The sequence below is a fragment of the Tenrec ecaudatus genome, chromosome 7 (assembly GCF_050624435.1).
Source record: "Tenrec ecaudatus isolate mTenEca1 chromosome 7, mTenEca1.hap1, whole genome shotgun sequence".
In the NCBI taxonomy this organism is placed as follows: domain Eukaryota; kingdom Metazoa; phylum Chordata; class Mammalia; order Afrosoricida; family Tenrecidae; genus Tenrec; species Tenrec ecaudatus.
Genome location: NC_134536.1, coordinates 74,022,910 through 74,046,766, shown reverse-complemented (window position 1 = coordinate 74,046,766; position 23,857 = coordinate 74,022,910). Strand labels below are relative to the sequence as shown.

Genomic DNA, 23,857 nt, shown 5'->3' with positions numbered 1-23,857 from the left:
GGATGGAGATAGAGTAAGTTTGGTCAGACCGTCCGTAGATATTAGATGCAGACCACACCTCCAAAGTGACTGGCTTAGAACTGACTGACTGCTCACACTAGACTACAAAACAGAAGGTGATTACATTATATTACCTTATGGAAGAGCCATCAGACCTACGTCTACGAGACCTCTTAGTCATTGCCTACCCAATTTGACACGTACTCTTCACCTTCACAGACGGTTAGAATGTTTCCACACTCAAAGAACATTATCAATGCCACTGAATTGTATATGTAGAAATACTTGAATTGCTATATTTTCTGCTATGTACATTCTCAAGAACAGTAATAATAAGGATTAAAAAGCTTCAAGACCTTCATTTGCTGATATGACATGACTCAAAAACAAAATGAACAGCTGCGGGCATCCATTAATAACCAGGATGTGGAATATATGAAGTACGGATCAAGGAAAACTGGAGTAGTCAAAATGAAACGGAATGCTTAAAGATCAATATCCGAGACATTAATACACTGATATGGACTGGTGTTGGCCACTTTGATTCAGTCAATTATATGGTGTACCAAGCATGAATAACAAATTGAGGAAAAATGGTATCACATTCATCTTTAAAAAGAAAATTTCCAAATCTACCCTGAAGTATAATGCTGTCAATGATAGGATAATATCCAGAGACCTACAAGAAAGACCAGCTAATACAACTACTATTCAAATTTATGTAACAAGCATTAATAAGATGAAAATACTGAAGATTTTTACTAACTAAAGAAGTACAAAATTGATTAAACATGCAATTAAGACATATGGATAATTACAGGTCATTGGAATTGGAAATCTGGGGAAAAAGAAGGATCAGTAGTTGGAAAATGCGGTCTTTATGACAAAATGTTAGAAATCATATGAAAGAATTCTGAAAGACCAACGACTTATTCATTGCAAATACCTTTTTGCAATAACATAAACAGTGACTGTATAAGTGAATTTCAACAAATGAAATAAACAGGAATCAAATCCATTATATCTGTGGAAAGAGACAATGCAAAACCTCAAAGTCATCAGTCAGCACAAGACTAAGGGCAATTGTGGAATGTCCCATCATTTGCTTATTTGAAAGCTGAAGCTACAGAAAATTGAAACAAATCTACAAGAGCCAAGAATAACCTTGAGCCCATCTCAAGAGCAGACGTGATGCAGTGAACACTAATGACTGAAGGCCAGATGATTTGTGGGTGACACCAAGGATTTGCAAAAGGTCATTAAAAGCACCAGAAGGAAAAATACATAAAAGATCAAAATAATGTCAGAAGATACTTTGACTAGGCCAGAGGATGGACACTGGTACAGATAGGAACTGGAAACACAGGGAATTCAGGACAGATGATCCCATCAGGACCAGTGGTGAGAGTGGTGATACTGGGACGGTGGAGGGAGAGTGGGCTGGGAAGGGGATTACAAGGATCTACAAATAACCCCCTCCCTGTGGGACGGACAACAGAAAAGTGGGTGAAGGGAGACGTTGGTCAGTGTAAGACATGACAAAATAATAATAATTAGTAAATTATCAAGGGTTTGTGAGGGAGGGGGGCTCTCAAATAGAAAGAAAATGTTTTGAGAATGATGAGGGCAACAAATGTACAAATATGCTTGACACAATGGATGTATGGATTGTGATAATAGTTGTACGAGCCCCCAATAAAATTATCTAAAAAATAAAAACAAGATACTCTGAAATTTGCTCTTGAATACAGAGTAGCTAAAGTGAAAATAAGAAAAATTATGAAGTAATAGAATTAAGCAGAACATTTCAAAGGGCATTTTAGAAGACAAAGTAAATTATAATGAAATGTGCAAAGACCTGCAAGCTATAAATCCAAAAGGGAAGTACATGCATGAATGTCACAAGTTGAATGAACTAAAGGAAAAAAAATTCAGTGCACTTGCTTCCCATGCCTATCTCACATGAGTAGGCCAACCAACAAGAACATAGGCCAAACAAAAAGAAAAGTCTGAGAAAAAAAAGGAAAAATAGAAAACCTACACAATTCCAGGTCTGTCCACTGGCCTTTAAGACTACCTCCTCACTAGTCCTGGGGGAATTCTAGGAGTTGCCCCTCCAAGCCACACGTCTATTATTGGGGCTCTTTAGGGACTTTGAGGCTTGGCTTTGCTCCAGCTGCTGGTTTGTCATGTTCCCTTCTTGGCTCGCCACACAAGGAGTTCAGACCAGACTAACTCTCCGCCATGAGTGCCCAGTATTGTCCTCTGTCACGCTGCACTCCAGTGAGGGGACGTGCTGGAGCTGTTGTCAACCCTACAGTCTTCTCTGTGCCTTAGCAGCTGCATACAGGAACATCGTTCTCCGGCTGTGGTGTGACAGTATGGGGTCTAGACCACCCCTTTCTCTTTTTCCTTCTTGGTTTGCTTCCATGTGGGCATGGTATGCCAGCTCCTCTCCCCAACCTGCAGGTTTTAGTGTTGTTCTCTCAGTCCCTGAGGGACTTGGGGGGAGAAGGAGGTGGGAGGGAAGGGAGCGGTGGGCAAACAACATCATAGATAGGGGAACAACTGGGGAATTAAAATCAACAAGGAGGAAATAGAGATCCTACTGGTGCTGGAGCAACATCAATCTAGCTGAGAAGAATTACTACACGCGGAAGTAGGGCGAGCATGATGGAGGGTCAGGAGGAAGGTAAAAGGAAACAAGAGGAACGATCTAGGAAGCAAACCTATGGATAGAGGTATAAACCTTAGTGTACATACATAAATACGTTAATTTATAAAAATAGAGGTTTTGGCCTATGTACATATATTTAAATGGGAATACACTAAGGTAGTGGATGGATTTGGGGCCTCTGCTCATCCCCTCCCTTAATTACAAGAACACTTTGTTCTAACAAACTGGCTTTCTGTGATGCTCACCCTCCCAGCACAATCGATGAAGACAAAATGTGTGCATAAGCAAATGTGGTGAAAAAAAGCAGATGGTGCCCGGCTGTTAAAATATATAGCAACTGGAGTCATAAAGGCTTAAAGGTAAACAAGCGGCCATCTAACAGAAACAACAAGCTCACATGGAAGAAGCACACCAGTCTGTGTGATCATGAGGTGTCATTGTGACCAGGTAACAGGTATCAGAAGACCCATAATGAGACCCAAAGCCCATCTGTAGACAATGGGACATCACAGGGAAGGGATGAATCAACCAGCGTACAGTAAAGCACCCATGAAACACACAATATTCCTCTGGTTCCTTGAGGCTTCCTCATCCCCCACTATCATGACCCCAGTGCTGCCTCTCATTTTGGACTAGACAGGAGCATGTACACAGGTACAGATCAGAGATAAGAGCTCATGACACATGGAGGCCAGGAACAGGCAAGGGAATAGCAATTCCAGAAGGGTAGGGGGAAGGTGGAGAAAGGAGAGGAGGAAGAGGAACCAATTGCAATGATGGACAAATAACCAACACCACCTTCCAGGGGGACAAACAACAAAAACCGTGGGGGAAGGGAGACAGCAGTTGTTGTAAGATATGAAAATAATAATTTATACTTTATCAAGGGGTCATGAGGGTGGGGTAGGGAGGGAGGGAAAAAAGAGGAGCTAATACCAAGGGCACAACAGAAAGTAAATGTCTAGAAAAGAATGATTGCAGCATATATACAAATATGCTTGATACAATTGATGTATGGAATATTATAAGATTTGTAAGAGCCCCCAATAAAATGATCTTTTAATTAAAAAAAAAAAAGAAAAATTCAAGCCTCCGATGGTAATGTTAGATAAAATAATTAACCATGAACGAAGCATCAAAAGAAAATGGTCACCATTCCAAAAAACCTGGTGAACATTCAATTACTCAATTATTTCGGGAGGGAGGAGCATATGATCAAGAACCTCAGGTACTGCTGGAAGAAGTCCGTATTTGTGCTCATTCCTAAAAAGAGTGATCCAGGAGATAAGGAAACTATCAAAGTATCATTAATAACGCACACAAGTAAAATTTTGCTGACGATATGTCTAAAATGGCTGCAGCAATATGTCAACAGGGAAAGGACATCATTCCTGATGTCAGATGGATCTTGACTAAAAACCCAGAATGCCAGAAAGATGGTTACTAATGGTTAATTGGCCAGCTAAAGACATGTCACTGTGTGGAGGATTCATTATAGAAAACCTTGCAAAGAATGTGCATTCCAGGCGACTTAGCTGTGCTCATCCAGGACTTGCAGAGACTAAAAAGCACTCATTCAAACAGAACCTGGAGACACCGTGTCATTTAAAAACAGGAAAGGCACACGTGAGGGTTTATTTCTGTTGCCATATTTCATTCTGTACATCAAGCTAATAGTATGAGAAGTTGGAATCTGTGATGAACACACAGCAGGTTTGTGGGAAGACTTACTGACAACCTGCGATATGAAAATGACATAGATTTACTTGCTGAAAGCAGAGGATTTAAAGAACTTAATGATGAAAATTAAAACTACATACAGCCTTCAGTATGAATTACACCTCAATAAAAAGAAAACAAATATCGGCGGATGGTGCCCGGCTACTGAGAGATATAGCGTCTGGGGACTTAAAGGCATGAAAGCAAACAAGCGGCCATCTAGCCCAGAAGCAACAAAGCCCACAGAGAAGAAGCACACGGCCTAAGCGAATACAAGGTGTTGAATGGACCATGTAGCAGATACAAAGGAACAAAAACAATCATTGTGTGATCACCTTCCTCACATAATTGCTGAAGACGAAAGTGTGCATAAGCAAGTGTGGTGAAGAAGGCTGATGGTGCCCGGCTACTGAGAGATACAGCGTCTGGGGACTTAAAGGCTTGAAAGCAAACAAGCGGCCATCTAGCCCAGAAGCAATCGAGCCCACACGGAAGCAGCACACCAACATAGGTGACCATGAAGGACAGAGGAGACCAGGTCTCCAACAACAAAAGTGGGGTGGTGGTGAGAATCACATCACCGTGAAAGAGGGGGAGTGCATGATGGGGACCCAATGCCCACCTGTAGACAGCTGGACACCCCTTCCAGAGGGGTAGTGAGGAGGAGATGGGCCACTCAGGGTTCAGTGTAGCAACAATGAAACCCAAAACCTTCCTCTAGTTCCTGAACGCTTCCTCCCCTCCCAATCATCATGACCCCAATTCTACCTTGCCTTGCGGACCTGGTTGTACCAGAGGATGTACAGCGGTGCAGTGGGGATCTGGAGGCACAGGGAATCTAGGACAGACGAACCCCTCAACACCAGCGGTGGGAGTGGCGACACCAGGAGGGAAGGGCGTGTAGAAAGGGAGAACCGATCTCAGAGATCTATGTGTAACCTCCTCTCTGGGAGATGGGCAATGGGGAGGCGGGTGAGGGGAGACGCTGGGGAGTGTAAGATAAGATATAATAATTATTTATAAACTATCAAGGGACCAGGGGTGGGATCGGGGAGGGAGGGGGATGGGGGAAAAAAGGGAAACCGAGCTGATTCCAGGAACCCAAGTGGAAGGTGAATTATGAGAGTGACAAGTGCAACGAATGTATAAGGGTGCTTTGCTCAATTGATGTATGTACAGATTGTGATAAGAGCCTTATGTGCCCCAATAAAAAGATTTTAAAAAAAAGAAAAAGAAAACAAACATCTTCACAACCTGACCAGGAAGCAACATAATGGTAAAGGGAGAAAATATTCAAATAGTCAAAGAGTTCATTGTTGGGAGCAGCAACCAAGCAAATGATGTATCACACGGGGCAAATTTGTTTATAAGGATCTCTTTTACATATGGAATGCAGAGCTGCCACTCTGGAGGATGCCCCAAGCCAATCACGCCATACCAAACCCAAACCAAACTCATTGGCATCAAGTTGATTCCAACTCAGATCCCCCTGGAGGGCAGCGTAGCACGGCCCCTGCGTGTTTCCTAGACCGTAACTCATTATGGGAGTGGAACGCCTCATCTTTCTCCCGCAGAACTGCTGCTAGTTTCTAACTGCTGACCGTGTGCACAGCAGTCCAACACATAACCACTACACCATCACAGGCTTGTAAAGCCCTTTCAAAGGACAACGGGACCCTAATCTACCTGCCTCTCTACTATTGATGCCTCTTTTTTCTTACCATTACTCCAGCGCCTTGACCCTCTGATTGCTCATTCACGTAGAAGGCCGCCTCCCCTCCGGCCTGCATCCTTGCTGCTGCCCTCTGCTGAAGCACTTCTCGTCCCTCCAGGTTTCATGGCCTGCCCATGGTTTGTTCAAACAGTTCTTTTGCAGCGAGTCCTTCCCTGACTGCTCTACTGTACCTTTTCCATACTTTGCTTTTCACCACTGATCAGTACTTTACCACGTTATCTGCTTACTTCATTTATAGCTCCCTTCACAAGAGAAAAAGCGAATGGGGGAAGAGATATTTATTTGTCTATGCCCACAGTGCCTAACATGTGGAAGATGTGCAAATATTAAATATGTTTTTAAAGAAACATTAAGAGCTCTGAAACCCTAAAAGGAAGGAGTACATGATGGAAAACCTGGCCAATAAATATGATCATATTTCACAGCCACTGCGGTAATGCTGTCTCATTAATAACCCTACAGGACAGGGTAAAACTGTCCGGTGGGTTTCCAAGACTGTAACTGTTAAGATATAAATGGTTCTTCAACATATGGAAAAATGCAAACCTCACAGATAATTTGTAATTTAATATTTTTAAAAACATTTTATTACAGGCTCATACAACTCTTATCATAATCAAGAGGTTATGCATTTTCTTACCTCTTAGTAAAATTACTTAAAAAAATAATTTTAGCAAAAATGCAGAAGTGTATTAACAAACTATGAATGAGGCTTTTGCCCAAGTTACACACAGAGGTTGCTGTGTGTGCATAAGGAACAAAAGTAGGACCCTGATCCTACCATGTTCCCTAAGTTCGAAACACAGCCTCTTTTTTTTAAAATCATTTTATTAGGGGCTCATACAACTCTTATCACAATCCATACATACGTCAATTGTGTAAAGCACATTTGTACATTCATTGCTCTCATCATTCTCAAAACATTTGCTCTCCACCAAAGCCCCTGGCTTCAGCTTCTCATTTTTCCTCTCCCTCCCCGCTCCCCCATCCCTCATGAACCCTTGATAATTTATAAATTATTTTGAAATATCTTTCCCTGTCTGACGTCTCCCTTCACCCACTTTTCTGTTGTCCATCCCCCAGGGAGGAGGTTATATGTAGATCTTTGTAATCGGTTCCCCCATTCCACGCCACTCCCCTCCACCCTCCCTCCCAGTATCACCACTCTCACTGCTAGTCCTGAAGGGATCATCCGCCTTGGGTTCCCCAAACATAGCCTCTTTAAGAAGACAATTGGCACCATGTATCAAAAGTTTGACATTGGAAGTACAAGTTCACATACCTATGTCCCAGGAACCCTTCTGGGACTTTATTCTACAGACACACTTGCACACATGGGAAATGGCTACCACGGTTATGCACTATGTTTGCAGTAGTCGAGACTGGAAACAACCTCCAGCAAGAGGGGACGTGTTAAGAAGTTGGGGTAGACATATGATTTGCATTATTTGCTGCCGTAGAAAAGAACGAGGAAGCACTCTGTGTACTTATGGGAAGATCCGACACATGTAGGGTCTGAAAGAAATTCATGGAAAGATAATGGAGTATCTCCATAAGGTTTTTAGAAGCCCTGTTATATATTAAGTGAAATATGCAAGTGGAAGAACAGTGTGAATAGTATGCTTAGTTTTGTATATAAAACAAAAGTAAGAATAAATTCATATATTCATGTATCAACATACAGATACTCTGGGAAAAACAATAAAATGAGACTGATAAGTAGTTTTAGGATGAGAAATGGATGGTAGGAACATAGAAAACTGTGTATATATGAGACTGCATGATATACTTTTCAGATTTCTAAACCAGGCTGTATTACCTAGTCAGATAATTATACTAAAAAAAAAATCAGAAGATTGATCTACAAAGGATACAGGAGCTACTATGGGAAATGATGCAAATAGGTAGAAGGAATTACTTAAAACATTCATTTTTAAATAAAAAATCATCCATGTAGCAGTAAAGCTAATTGCCTAAGGACCTTCAATAATCATCATTCTATAGGTCTATTTTGAGTTAATCAAAGTATATAAAAATAATTATCATGACAGACAAATATCAAGATAGTTTAGAAGTCATATTTCCTACCAACTTCTCAGACTGGTCCATGCTCCAATTAGTTCAAATGTGCCTTGGCATATGTGGTACATTTTTGTGACACACAATCTCACAGTCTATTAATATGACAGTGTTGAGTGCGATAGGTATGAAGAATACATTACATAGTGTGATTTTTCTTCCCCTTCAACACAGTAAAGGAAATTTCAAAAATCAACTTTCTTTAAATTACTTAGGCAAACACCCTCCCCATGGCAGGGTGGCAGTGTGGGGAACCACACACATTACAATATTTTGGCCAGTTACGGCAGGTCATTGAAAATTAGTCTTACCTTACTTCAGCTGGTGGACTTGGGGAATAGGGATTTGCAGAACAAGCCAGAATTCTAATCACGGCTCCTGGATGATAGGTTTCCAGAACGTGCACAGCTGTAGGATACACCTGTTGTTCAAAAGTAAGTTCCACGTAGTCCTGGCTCTGAAAATTAGGAGGTGTCCTTTTGAATGGCAAGGAGGCACTAGGGCACTGATCCCACCACACTCCATACGTTCGAAACACAGCTGTCTGAGTAAAGTCACCGGAACTTGGGAAGACATTTGGTACCCCTGCCAGATTCCACATGGTGTAGGACATACTATTCTCACTTCCATAGTGAGAACTGAAATCTACTACTTCTTTGGCATACTGCACCAGCTCCGCATTGAGAGGGGAAGCCCGGCTGTTGGGGGCTAGAGTTCTATGGCTGTCCATCATTTCTCCTCGTGCAGCCGTCCTGGCTCGGCGCCGAAGGCATATATAATAAAACATAGTCAGAAGTGTTAACATGGGGAAAACCGGTGGCATCTAGATGTAAACTATGAGGCTTCAAAAGGTCAGGTGTCCTCAGTAAGATGGATGATCTCTTTGAAGGATGTTCTAAAAAATGAATGGTTTGGTGAAGTAAAATAATTTAAATAAGTGGAAAAATGCATGAATAAGGTAAATAATAGGTTTTCCCATACCCCACCAATGGAGCTTCCCAGAACAAAACTTTTGAAAAAACAAGTTTTTTAAACCGAACATGTCAATCTCTGGTATAAATAACCTATCTAACAATATTTCTAACAAACCTAAGCATTGCACATGCACACAACCTTATGCGATCAGAGAAACCTTATGCGTGCATAGCAAACAAACTGGTACTTAAGGGAATGGAAGACGCGTGATCCCAAACCTCTCCTCTACTCCATACACACGCATACCCAGCATTGAACGAATATTCAATACTTGGAGCTTCTAAAATTAAAATTATTTTGAATATATGGTCAATCACTAAAATGCAGCTGTAAATTCAAGAAGAGTCTTCAGTCTTGCTGTGATTTCGCATTTTAACAAATCATTTTCTATTGTTAATTATTTCTCTCTCCTAAACATGCTAAGTACAGATTTCATAATGTGGGACTCTAGCTTTCTGGGGTTGACAGTTAATCCAGACCAACTAAATTAACTGCCTTACACATCACAGATCACCAGACAGTGTTTAATTTATAACTCGTAGCGTTATTTGTTAGGGCAGTCCACGGCTGGCTAGCAATCTGGTCTGTTGCCAGCTACTCTTAGAAATCACTCACCCCAGATAGAATGGTCACAGGATACACAGAGGAAATGCAAAAGTTGGCATTCATCCATGTGGCCTGAACTCTGCATGCTGATTCCAGGTACAGGTGCTGAAATATGACATGTGCTCACCTGTAAGACAAGGGTTTCAGAATATAATCTTATTTCCAATTTGAGAAACATAACAAAAAGATTATTATAGGTAAAAAAACAACAACCACATTTATTAAAAAACCGTATTCAAACTGAATAGGTCACATTTTTCTGAATCTTGTAGGCAACTGTAGATAATTAATACATTTTTAAATTTATGACAAAACACAATTACCATGTAGTAATTCTTTCTACATAAAGGTTGCAAACCCACAGCTTATGCACCAAACTACGTTGACATTAAACAGTTCTGCAGATTTGAATTGGTCTGAACCTTTAGTAAACTAGAGGGACATGTGAGAAGAGGCTTGCCTAGCCTCTCCAAGAAGCTGCCACTGCTTACAGCCAAGCCCGCTAGTTCACAACACAAGCTTGGCTACTGTCCACACTGGAAAAATGGCCTCTCGTCTAAACAACTGAGACATCAAACATATCATATATACTCAAGTATAAGCCGACCTGAATATCAGCCGAGGCACCTAATTTTACCACAAAACTGCATTTAAAAATGTGCTGAAAAATCTCGGCTTCTACATGAGTATATAATGGTACTTTTTTCTATATCTGTAAAATCTTGAGTTTAGTTTTTCAGTAAAAGAAGGTGAATGTATTAACTTGTACTTAACAGAGAAATGTGTGATCATTCTGAAACTTTAGAATTAAGATTATAAGACATCATTTGTATAAAATTTCCTTCCCATTCAAAATTTGCCAATGGTTTTCTTTCATCTACAAATACGATCTAAATTCCTTGGCTTGGCGAGGCTCTACTCCAAGCTGTATCCACCTTGTCAGTCAAGGTCTCCTTTGTCTCATTTTCCCTATCATTCTTTCTAAGAAGTATCTTCTTGGGACTTGGGTCAAGGTTCACAGAGCAGATCATCAATTTAAAATCGACGACTCACGCATTTCATCTCACTCACTGCACCCCTCAATGTGGCATCACCCACCCCCTCTCTTCCCTGGGTTTCTGGTCTCCAATCCTCCTCCTTTCCTATTTCTTCTGCACTTTGACCTTAGGTAAATGCTACTCCGTCCATCCGAATGGACAATTATTCTACCATGCCAGCAGTGGTATTGTTCCCCTTGTTGACCTGTCCATTGGTTGGCTTAAAACTGAGCCACAGGGGTCAATTCAGTTCCAGACCCAAAGGGTGGTCATGGCCCTACTCTTGGGAGATCACAACTCTCTACTCAACAGCAATCCTGATGTCCTTCATGATTTGAGTTTTGTTCCACATTTTTCTCCCACTCTATCCAGGACCTTCTTTTATCAACTACCTTATTCAATGTAAATACTATTATTTTTCGTAATACGCCATACTAGCAATCAAAACAAAACTTTCTGGTACTGCATTTACCATATATACTCAAGTATAAGCTGACCTGAATATTAAGCCGAGGCACCTAATTTTACCACAAAAACTGCATTTAAAATGTGCTGAGCACAAATTGTTAAGAACAAGGGGGGCTGGAGCAGAGATCCAAAACCCATCTGTAGACAGTGGAACAATCTCCCCACAGAGGGTCTACGGGGGAGGGATGTCACCAGGGTACAGTAAAACATCGATGAAACACACTATATCTTCTGGTTCTTTGAGGCTTCCTTGCCCCCCACTACCATGACCCCAGTGCTGCTTCCCAATTCAGACTAGACCGGGACATGTACACAGGTATAGAAAGGGATGGGAGCTCACGACACACAGAATCCACCAGGAACAGGAGTGGGAACAGTGATACCAGAAGGGTAGGGGGAGGAGGGGGAGAGGAAGGGGGAACTGATCGCAATGATCGACACATAACCATACACCCCTCTACAAGCGGAAGAACAACAGACAGCATGGGGGAAGGGAGACAGTAATCGGTGTGAGATGAAAATAATAACAATGTACAATCTATCAGGGGGTTATGGGGGGTGGGGGGGAAGAACTAATACCAAGGGCTCAATAGAAAGTAAATGTCTAGAAAAGAATGAAGCATGCCTGATTCAATTGATGTATAGATTGTGATAAGAGTTGTACAAGCCTCCAAGAAAATGACTTTTAAAATGTGCTGAAAAACTCAGCTTATACACGAGTGTATGGGGTATATTATAGGTCTTCACTCCGCAAGAATCTACACCAGGCGTAGGTTTCTCAAAGGAAGGAATCTGTGCAAACCTCTTTACTGTCTTTTTGAAGCAGTAGGTTTCTAGTAAGCATAAAATGCGGGGGTATGCTGCTAGAATGGAGATACGCAAGAACAACAAGTTAGGAAAGTCTGCCGTGAGGTGCTGCTGAATGGGCGCCAACTCACAGCTACCCTGCATTCAACACCACAGCCTGCTGGCCCGGCCATGGCCCAGTGCTCGCGAGAGTCAGTCCATCCCAGAGAAGAAATAACTGCAGAACCTTAAAAGGACCTAACAGCCCTCTACCTCTCAATGGCAGTCAAATTTAAAACAATGGAATCCTTAGCAAAATATAACAAGAGAAACAGTAACTAAGAGCTCAGTTTGAAATCTTGAGGAACGATGCAAAAATCTGAGCAACAATGAGGAAAGTCAAATAGAGCTGACTTGTGTCATGGAGCCAGTCCAGGCCTCAATGGGTTAGAGGGGACTTTCCACCACCCACGCAGATGGTATTTCAAGCCAGGGGCAGGCGTCCACAAAGCTACAACTAGGGAAGCCCATCTACGAAACCAGCACTAGGAGAACGTACTGGCCGGGAAGCGTCAGGAGCATGGGACCAGCTGTGGCAAAGGGAGAAGAGTCCCTAGGAGGAAATTAGGACCCTAATGGCATGTATCGTGTGACCTAAACTCACAGATCCTGATGAGTTCAAATCACGTCTGCCACCATCTCCAAGTGAAAAAGTACAGTTGCAACTGGTCCCAAACTGACAAACTTTAAGGTCTGGAGGGACAAATGATGAATTCTGCAAGGAGGCTTCACAACCCAGAGCAGACTCAGCCTGCAGGGAAGAGAGATACCAAGCACAACTGACCATGCTGAGGGAGAGTCAGTTAAGTAGTCAAATCGAGGAATTTGTACCTCAAGAAAAAGAAGTAGAACAATGTGAACAAGACTTTTTCTGGAGAAGGATAATGGTATTATTAAAAATAAGTAAGGTCTTTCTACAGCACGTACTCCTAGTCGTGATATGTCTTTATGCGATCTGAAGAGAAACCACAGTATGCTAGTAGTGATATATCATGAATCAACAAACCAGATTCACCTCAGGACATTTAACACCAAGGGCTGACGTATAATTCCTGTTATATCAGATTCCAACATTTCCCTTACTTCCAGTAGAAACCTGTCCAAAAAAAAGTTTTATAATTACAAAATCTTTGCCAAAATTTGAGATACAGCCTTTTCTTTTATACCCTATCTTTATTTAAAAATAGGTCTCCAGGTAAATTTAGAAGGGTCTTTTTCTTTAAAAAAAAAAAAAAAAAAGACTCAGTCCTTTTCTTTCTTCAAAGAGAAAGCATTAATGATACTGAGCTGAAAGTGCACAAATTTTCACAATAAAGAACAACTTATAACAAGTATCCATATTGGTTGACAAGTGCACAACTATAATTGCAAATCAATAAATCTGGTTAATTTGGAAGGCTGGATGTACTGTTTCTGGGGATCACCTGAACAAAGGGAGAAAATCACTTGGCAAGAGGGAGAGATAAATTTTACTACACAGTCTTTGACATGACTTCTCACTTTATAGTCTGTAAATGGCTTCTTCCACTTTCTTCATAAGACTATTTATCAGAAAATAAAGCAGTTGTGTAAAAACCAAAGAAATACTCACAGAAAGGGATAGCACCATTCATGTGAGCTTTCATAATCATTGTTGGAAAAAGATCGAGACAGACTGCAAAAGTCGAACTCTGTTTGGCAGACCAAGCTACAAGTTTTACAACTATTTATAAGCCATTAGTGTTTACTATTATAATTTATAAGGTAAAGCTGAGCATATCACAAATGTCATAATGGCCATATCATCTTTAAGACATGCTAAAGTCAAGTAAAGTTTCCCACTGAGGTAATATATGTAAAGTGAATAAAAATTGTTCAGGGGAAAAATTAGCATATACATGTTCATACTTCTTTAGTGTAGAAGAGAACTGTAAAATGATGCTTTGGTTTTTTCCAACTATGGGTAAGAGAGTTGACTTTCTGTGAAATAAAATTTAAAATGATCAAAGTCATTTTTTAAAGAAGAGCATCGTCAGAATAAATACATTTATTCTTTTCTCCACAGAATATAACAGAAGCTAAATCCTAGTTTTGAAAATAATTAAGGCATAAAATTAAAAAGGGGAAAAATGTACAAACCTATTGTTAACACCCTTCATTGATTTTCAACTCCTTCCCCACCTACTAAAATGACACATAAACGAGTTTGGGGGTGGGAAGAACATATGGAGAAGGAAGGCTAGCTCCTTCCACTTTTCCCTGGGAAGCGGAGCTGAAAGGGGCAGGCGTGCTATTGTCTCTGGACGCTTGTGGGCGGCCACAACCACGGGAAGTCCAAATTGTCCATGTGTGTGCCGTCTGGACTGGTGCCAGATTATGGAGGCAATTTGTGATAACCAATGAATATCCCGACAGCAAGTGAAGGAAATCTAAAAGATACAGCAACTATTTTATGAGGACAAGGGGAGTCAAAGCCAAAATGATTCTTGCCCCAGTTGATGTAAACAGACAAATATTAGTCCGGGACATCAAACTTGTCCAAACCTTTCATGAAGTACTTTCTCTTCCAGTTGATTCAAAATGCCACTTTCACGATAAAGACGCTCACACTCTCTTAAGAGAACACACACACACACACATTATTCTCCATGTAACAAAAAGTCAAAATTAGGAATGAGATGGTCATTATTTTATTACTTGCTAAGCCCAATGACCAATCAACCTTGATTATGAGATGTGAACGTCTCCAGGACATCTGAACTTCTATATGAGCATAATTAAGGCGGGGAACAGTGGCCCTTTTCATTTGTTCCATGAGACTTCCGTACTCCTTGGGAAGCAACTCGCTTTCGATGACATGATTTTTATTATAATACAACTTTATTTTCCACCACATCTTTCATACTTTAAAATCTGTAACAATGTTAAATAATACAATTACAGAGAAAGCAATAACAGTGGAAAGGAAAAATTAAGAGGTATAGACAGGGGAGAACATATGTTTACTACTGAGATTTGGAGTGAGCTGGGGAGTCGATGAGGCGGAGAGACGCAGGATGGCAGGAACTGCAGAGAGGAGGGTGTGCTTCAGCCGAGGTGGGGGGTGGGGAGGGAGGAAAAGGGCTCTTTGTGAAAGAGACAAAAGGAGGCCAGGAGCTTGAAGTGAATGAAAGCCAGAGGGAGAGGCTAGGTTCATCCAGTGTGGTTTTCCTGCAGCCTGGGCTACAACTTCCTTTCAATTTGTCTTTGGAACCTGGATAACAATTTTCCAACTCAGAAAAGAGTCTCAGCCTCAACAGATATTTCCAACAGTGGAAAATAGACACAAAAACGGACACAAATCACAGGCATAGCACGGTCACATTTTAGAAACAAGTAGTAACTTAACAGTTACTTGCAGAGAAACTCACTTGAAATGTCAATAAAGCAATAGGGAAAAATAAGGGTTGGCACAACTTTGCAGGATAGCACTCCACAAGCAAGAGGGGATAAGGTGGTGGTAAACCGGGTGGGGGGTGAACCTCCTGAGACTGAAAAAAAAATCACTATTTTTTTAAGGAAAAGACTTTTCTTGTCACATCTGAAAATCGAGATATAGTAATTGAGGATAACAGCAATCAAGAGAAGAGTAGAGTTGTATTTGAATTTGGTGCACCATCTAACACTGAGTCTACCTGCTTAGCCTTCCTGCGCTGGGCTTCTACGTCCCCTCCCCCCACTCTTAGCTGTCTTAAATATACAAAGAAAGGTGCCATCAGACGTACAGCTTCTTCTTGATCCCATGATATGATATACAAGGAATATTTCTCTATCAACACACCACTCTTCTCTCTCTCCCTTACACTGTCACAGGCTCCACCCCTCACCGTAGACCCACCAGAACATCTGTGCCCAGAACAGGGATGGTGCTCCACACCTCAACCTCTCTAGCCCGGCAGACTGAATGTGCCTTGATTGCCCGTAGAGTCTATCTAACCCCTGGCCTATATGCTTCATAAGCATTTGTTCTATTGTGAGTCGATGGCACGAGAATCAAAGTAAGTTTAAGATAAGCGCCAGAAATTAAACTCGTGACTCGTCAAGATAAAGCACACGCAGGTCAAAAATGGAAGCCAAAAATTATGTTCCACATCTTGATGCAGGGAAAGAGAAGAGGGGAAACGGATAATGAAAATCGAAACACAATAGGTAAGGAGTCAAATGTGTGAACTGCTCTGAAGCCATCCGAGAAGGAGCAGTATACATATTGAAATGTGACTGTTCAGAGAGAATGTAAAAAATGATAACTTTTATTAGTACAAAAGAAATCCCTGAACAGATAAAAGAAACTCTTGTCACAAAGAAACTCTGATTGAAATTAAAGATTGATTCATGAGACAGATGATTGGAGAGGTGAAAGAAAGCTATTTTCTCAAATACAGTGAGTTTTTTTTTTTAACACTCCAAGTCTACATTGAGACCATAGGTTGATTATGGAGCACTGGAAAAAAGGACAAAAGAAAAAGAAGCTCCTTGTTAAAAACAGAAGTCATAACCTCAGAGCAGGGAGGAGAGACAGGCCAGGCCAAATGAGGTGCTCACATCAGAGCAATGGGGAAAGGGGGCAGGTTAACATCACTCTGGTACCCGACATACTGGGGGAGAACAAAGGCCTAATGTTCGCAAAAGCAGCCCCTTTCTTCATTGTCTGCCTTCTCATTGTACTACACAAGGGCGAAGCTTCAAAGTTTGTGGAGAAATCCCATTATCTTCCAGCTCTACTTTTCCACGAACCTTCTGAAGCCCCTGCAGATGCTTAAAACTAAGGAACCATCACAATGTAACCGAATCAGTAAGGAAACTACTGGTGCTGGTATCATGGCTCTATGTGTACCTGCTTCCCCTAAGTAAGTTCTCCACCAGTTAAAAGATGTCTATTATTGCTTACTAGGACCTGGTGCAAAACGAACGAATCCATTTCTTAACTGAAGCCAAAGCCTCCAGTCCAGTCTCAGACTTCTTGAAGACCTCGGCCAGGCGTCCTCAAACTATGGCCCATGGGCACGTGCAGCCCGCCGAGGACATTTATCTGGCGTGCCGGTGTTTTTGCCCCGTTTTGTTTTTTACTTCAAAATAAGATATGTGCAGTGTGCATAGGAATTTGTTCAGTTTTTTTTTTAAACTATAGTTCGGCCCTCCAACGGGTCTGAGGGACAGTGAACTGGCCCGTTTAATAAGTTTGAGGACCCCTGATCTAGGCAAACACAAGCAGAGAGGAGACAGCAGAGGAAGGAGCCAGAAAGAAAGCCAACATCCTAGAAGCAGTCTACCCAAGACAGAAGAGGAAGAAGGTAAGGACAGAGTATGTTACAGTCACCACTGGGCAGCAGAGATACCCACGTCTGGCTGCTGAAATGCAATAAGGTTTTTTGGAAAACCTGACCTCGTCCAAAAACCAAAAGCTTCCCCTCCCCCCCAAAAATACTGTGAGACTAAGTCATGTAAAATGCACCTGGACAAAATGAAGTTTAAAAAAAGAGGGGTAATAAAGAAGATATGAAGAATAAAACCCAAAAGGACTGACCTAAATGCAGAGAGGTACTCTTGAAAACCAAAGATGTAACCAATATCTCTCTTCTAAGAATCACAAACTCAAAAACACACACACGAAAAACTCACAGCCATTGATTTGATTCTGACTCACAACAACCCTGTGTGACAGGGTAGAACTGCCTCAGTGGCTTTCCGAGAGTGTAAATCTTTAAGGGAAGAGAATCCTTCATCTTTCTCCCACAGAGCGGCTGGTGGGTTTGAACCACCAACCCTGAGGTTAGCAACCCAAGGGATAACCCCAGTAACCAAGGGAGGGCTAAAAAAGTTGCAAGGATATGATAAGAGAAAAATCTAGAAGACATCAGGCTCTTCCAAACGCTTTGTTAATCAATGAACCAACGCCAGTGAGTAAAGAGGTGCCACACAAGTCAGACGATGATTAACCTTGTCAGGGGCAAAAAGGGATACTATTTAGAATCAATTTAACCTAAACATTGATAACAGATAATTCTACAGATCTTAGAAAACACACAGCCAGATTATTTCTTAGAAGCTAGGATGGTGGCACACTGACTCTGACTTTTGATATGCCACCATTCCTGCAAAAGGACATCATGGCTATTGGGTGTCATCAAGAGGGTTCCCACTCAGAGACTCCCTATGTACAACAGAACAACACATCGCCTCATCCTGCATCGTCCTAACAAGTCTTCTCGTGTTGGAGTCCACTGTTGCAGCCACTGTGTCAGTCCATCTCATTGAGGGCCTTCCTCTTTCTTGCCGCCCCTCCGCTTTACCAAGCTTAATATCCTTCTGCAGGGAGTGGTCTCTCCTGGTAGCATGTCTCAAATGGGAGCAGGACCAGGACAAGCCGGGAAACCTTCAATGGACTGGTGTCCTCACAGCAGTACTGGGCTCAAACTTCCAGCAGTCACGAAGATTCAGAGGACAAGGATGTCTCACCAACTGACTGAAAGAGACCCAGACTTAGGCCTGTTACAAAGAAAAGCCATCCAGCAGCCGGTGGACATGCTACAACAGTACCGCTTTTTATCACATGTGTGCTAGGCTGGGTTGTCCAGAGAAACAAGATCAGTGACACTCACAGATGTGTAAGAATGAACTTTGTATCAAGAAGTGGCTTTCTATCAAGAAGGCATCCTAGCCCAGTCTAACTCAAGTCCTTGGGTCCAGTCAGTACTACCTGAGACCCTCTTCAGACCCAGATAGCTGCAGGCCGGCCAATACCGCAGGAAGGTGAAGCGAGCACGGAGATCACAGGTTAGTTAGTGGATGTAGAGTCATGTGGATCCAAAGTTGGTAGAAGCACAGGGGCCACCATGGGACCACACCTGGGGCCAGACACAGACACAGAGACGCAGGAAGGAGGAAGGCAAAGGGCAAGAGAGAGAGAAATGCTCCCTGTCTCTCTTTAAAAAGGCCACATCCTCAGGAGGCATCATCAGGCTAACTAATAGGTTGGACTCCACCCCTATATTTTCACACAGGTTCAAGTCAACATAAAATCTAACTGCCACAACATGCAAGTAAAATCTTAATGATAATCCAAAAACAGTTAAAGTAGCGTATCAATAGGGAAGTGCCAAAAATCCAATCCAGGTTTGGAAGAGGACTGAGAACAAGGACTGTCCCTGCGAACATCAGATGGATTTAGCTGACAGCAGAGAACACCAGAAAGATGGTTCCTTGTGTTTTACTGACTATGCAAAGGCCTCTGAATGGCAATTCCAGAACACTGCATTGTGCTCAAGAAGAACCTGTACATGGATCAAGAGGTTGCTGTGTGAACAATACAAGAGAATACTACAAGGTTTGAAAGTTGAAAAGCTTTGGGGAGTCATTTTGGAAACTTTGAGTCTTCATGCGTTTTGGACCAAATAAATCAAGTTAGAGATGCAATACCCAAGCTTGTTCATGGACGTCTTAGTTATTAGTTTTGTTTGCTACTAGCGTACTCTAAAAGACACCTACCAGCTGGAAGCTGTCTTAATGTTTGGAAAATCAAACCCCACTTCTGTTTGACACCAAACAATATGAATCAGTCCGATTCAAGCTCTTATCAATTCTGTTCTCTGTTCTGGCACCAGCTGTTTACACACCACCTCTTCCTGTGACCCTAACCACATAGTGTGGCCACATTGCCAGTTAAAGGGTACAGTCCTCCAGACTGCCAAGTCTGCCCAAGACTGCAGACTGCAGCTGCAAGCCTGGGAGCCCCAACACCTTTACTTTTGACCTGCTAGTCTTCCCTTTACCCCTTCATCATACTACCATACAAACCCAGGGGTTCAGCTCTGTTCTTTGGGCTGAGTATTCACATAACCCAGGGACACACTATTCTTACAATTAATTTTATTTATAGCAAAAAGGATACAAATGAAAAGATGCATTGGGCAAGGTCTGGGAGAGTTCAAAATGGGCACCCTGCGCTGTCATGTACATCAATGTCCATTCCCTGAAGCTTCATACCAGAGCCTTTGTATAGACACCCTGCCCTCCCTCCCATGCACACGGATGGCTATCCCCTGAAGCTTTCATATCCAGCGTCTTTGTGTGTTGTGTATTAGGGTATAAGAAACCCTAAATCTGAAATATAATTCAATAAAAACATTATGGCTTAGAGGACAAAAACAAGACCAAGGCACAGCACCCAGATGAGGGAGACCATTAGCACCGTCACAATAGCATCCAAGAAATCCCAGCCCCATAGCTTCTCAAATAAGGCATGGAACAAAAAGGAAACTCACGAGGTGGGAGTACAGAAGCAGGAATAGAACTTTGATTGGGACACATACATTATGCTAGATACCAGGTTACAAGATAGGTCCAGGGCCATCTGACCAAAGCAGTCAGGGTATCACCAAGCCCTCCAGTAGTGACTTCCATCAAGGGCACACCCAGGCGATCCCCTAAGGAAACTGCCCCTCCCTGAGGGCGCTGGAAGGAGAGTAGGCAACCCACTTCCACTGTACTATGCCTGAGGGCAAGACTTTTAAAATCCCAGGTGGATGGTCACAGAAAGGAGTGAAAGGAAGCTTATTCCACACCAGGACTCTGCAAATAGATTCTGGGCTTTCACTGTGACCCACAGCCTTCGGTCAACCTGGTGCTCAGAACTAAGAATAAATACAGTGTTAGCTGCCACTTGTTTCTGATTTACAACAGCCTCGTGTGCACAGAACAGAACCTCTCCCTAGGGCTTCCAAGGCTGACACTTTCAGATTGACTGGCCTACCTTCCAGGTCTAGCACTTAACCCCTTGTGCCACTCCAGCACCTTTATTGGGCTTATTATATCTGTTTTTGCTCAATGAGTCATGTCCCCTTCTCCACAAGAAGGGTCTTTTTAGCCCAGCCAGCCCTGACCTGAGTCACTTTATTACAAAAGCTTCAGCTGGGATTGGCGGGGGGTGTGATAGGGGGCTCCTTAAAGGTACTCTAGTCACTGAAAATGCCAAGATTTTATTGGCGCTCCCTCAGGAGCCAAGTAAAAGACTTAATTCTTTGGGCGCAGTCTGTTCACAGAGCCTCAACCATCCACCTGTCTGAAACAGACAACAGTGACTTGCATGACTTCAGAAGGATTACAGACCAGAATCACACCAGTCAGATCTGTATTGCTATATGGTCATGAAATTAGCCATCTGAGAGACAATTAAAGCAAACGACCGCCAATGAAAGTTAATACAAACTTAGTTTTTAAAAAGTCTCTTGAGTGTGTTGGCAAGGTATGTCGTTATCAGCAGCCACGCGATGCTCAGGGCTTTCATGAATCGATTTTCAGAAGTAGATCCACAGACTAAATTCTTCATAGTCTGAGCCTGGAAGCTCCATTGAAAGCTCTTTACATCACGACACACAAACCATCACTGAAAGATGGGTAACTTGTAACTCATTGCCAACAAGTGGATTCTGATTCAGAGGGACTGCCTCATGGCATGGAATCAGTCACAGATATTCTACATAGAATTCTACTGAATCATCACCCAAGTTCACTGCTATCCGGTCGATTCCCAATCACACTGACCTTACATGGCAGAACAGAGGCTGTAAATCTTCATGGGAACAGAAAGCCTCATCGTTCTCCCTCAGACTGACTTATAGATTTGAACTGTTGACCTTTAGGTTAATAGCACAACATGTAACCCAATATATCACCACGGCTCCTTAAGAGGTTAAAACTCATTCACTGCAAAGTCAATTCTGGCTCACAGCGACCCTATAGGACTGGGAGAAATGCTCCTCTGGGTTTCAGAGACTGCAACTCTTTAGAAAGCCTTGTTTTTCTGTGAGGGGCAGCTCGTGGCTTCAGACTGCTGAATTTGAGGTTAGCAGTCGAACCTGTAACCCACTCTGCCACTAGGACTCCTCCTTCATAGGATAGTAATCCGGAAAGAAAAATCTAATTAAATGGACAATTAGAGAGGCTACTGTGAGCCTGTCAGGTGGCTTGCTTGTGGTTGTGAACCTGGATGCTGTGTCACTAGCATTTCAAATACCAACAGGGTCACCCACGGTGGACAGGTTTCAGCAGAGCTTCCAGACTAAGACAGACTAGGAAGGAAAGCTAGGATTCTATTTCAGAAAGCTGGCCAATGAAAATCCAATGGATCATAGCGGAAGGTTGTGCTGGAGAATGAGCCAAACGTTGGAAAGCACTCTAAATACAGAGAGTACATCAGGGCCCTGGAGCATGTACCAATCATCCTAGACGTCTCAGAACAGGGCAACGTTTGCGCTGAAGCGCATGGGGTCAGTATGTAACTAGCAACAACTTGAGGGTAATGTACATTTCAACAAGTACACTGTCCTTCTACCCCAAGAACTCGGTGAATCCAGGGCTCGGGGAGCTTTCGTGTGGCTGAGCAATCTCCCTCTACTCACCCAAAAGATACAACATGGGGAGTATGAGGGCAGAAGATAAAGTGGACCGGAAGAATTGAAGGAGCATTAGAAACTGGTGCCCTGGTGGTAACGCTGGGCTGTGATCCACCAAGTTTTCCGTCTGAAACCACCAACAGCTCTCTACTTGGACACTCACGCGGGGGCCGCTGTGAGTCAGCACTGACTCGATGGCACGGCGTTTGCCTTTTGGTTTAAGAAACTGCGTAGAGTAAGCAGGTTGTGTCCACCACGGGGACAAAACAGATCTCCGCACCTGGTTTCATGAGGCCTGCTGGACATAGGACTGCCAGGCACAACCAAATCCCTGGTCTATAGAACTTGTACTTGTATTTGGAAATAGTTGTATTCCATCAGTGACTGCATCCCGAGGCTGTGTGGCAATGTGCTACTTTAGGAAGCCATTCATGAAACCCAAAACCAGCCCCACTGTAAACACCCTGACAAGCAGGCCAAGTGGATGGCACCTCCCCTCAGACAGCCCCAGGCAGAGACACAAGGTTGCCGCCAGGCACGGGTCCGGGAGGGGGAAAATAGCATCGGATGCCAATGGGACGTCAAGTCAGCGGGCAGAAGAGCAACAAGTATACAACGGGCAGGCAGCTGGCCGACGCAGCGCGGGTCGGTCTGGGCAGTCCGCAGTGGGCGCTGCAAACGCAGCGCGGGGCGCACGCGCACGCGCGGGCCAGGCCTGGGCCCAGCGGGCGGACTGGGCAGAGAAGCGCGCCGGACGCGCGCACGCTGTTTTCAGGGCGCCGGACCGCGCGGCCGGCGCGGGGCGAGGCCACCCGCGGGGCCGGGGCTCGGCGAGGGGGCTCCCGAGCGCGGCGCTCCGCCCTGGCCCCGCCCCAGCGCCGCAGAGGAAGCCGGGCACGGGCGCAGGGAGAAGGAAAGGAAAGGCCGTACCCTGCTGGGTCCGGGAGACGTTTGCGCCGCGGCTTTCACCGGCGACCCGGCGGGGCCAGGAGGCCGGGCGCGGGGGCGGCTCCCAGACTCTCGCGCTGCGGCGGACGGCGGCGAGCAGACGCGGCGCGACCCGGAAGGAAGACGCGGAGGCCCGAGTATGGGCGGGGCCGGGGTGAAGGCGGGCTCAGCCCAGGGGGCGGGGCTCGGGGGCCTCTGGACAGCCCTCTGCGAGGCGGTGGGCGGAGCTTCCACTGGCCCCTCCCCCTATAAATTGCTCAGTAAATTGCCACTAGCCCGGGATTGCAAATCTTCTACGAAGTAATACCTCCCTCTGTCCCGCAATCTGTGACCTGTGGGGGGCTTCTTCGGTATAGAC

At 43.5% G+C, this 23,857-nt stretch overlaps 1 protein-coding gene across 1 annotated transcript in view; it reads right to left on the bottom strand.

The window, feature by feature from the left end:
• FBXL4 (F-box and leucine rich repeat protein 4) overlaps nt 1–23,637 on the bottom strand; it is a 75,580-nt gene extending 51,943 nt beyond the window's left edge. The window contains exons 1-3 of the mRNA XM_075554748.1: nt 23,482–23,637; nt 9,801–9,918; nt 8,522–9,105 (exon numbers count right to left, since the gene is read on the bottom strand). Coding sequence (XP_075410863.1) covers nt 8,522–9,033 — 512 coding nt within the window. The 5' untranslated portion in view covers nt 9,034–9,105; nt 9,801–9,918; nt 23,482–23,637. The remainder of the gene's footprint in view (nt 1–8,521; nt 9,106–9,800; nt 9,919–23,481) is intronic.
• Between the last annotated feature and the right edge of the window lie 220 nt (nt 23,638–23,857).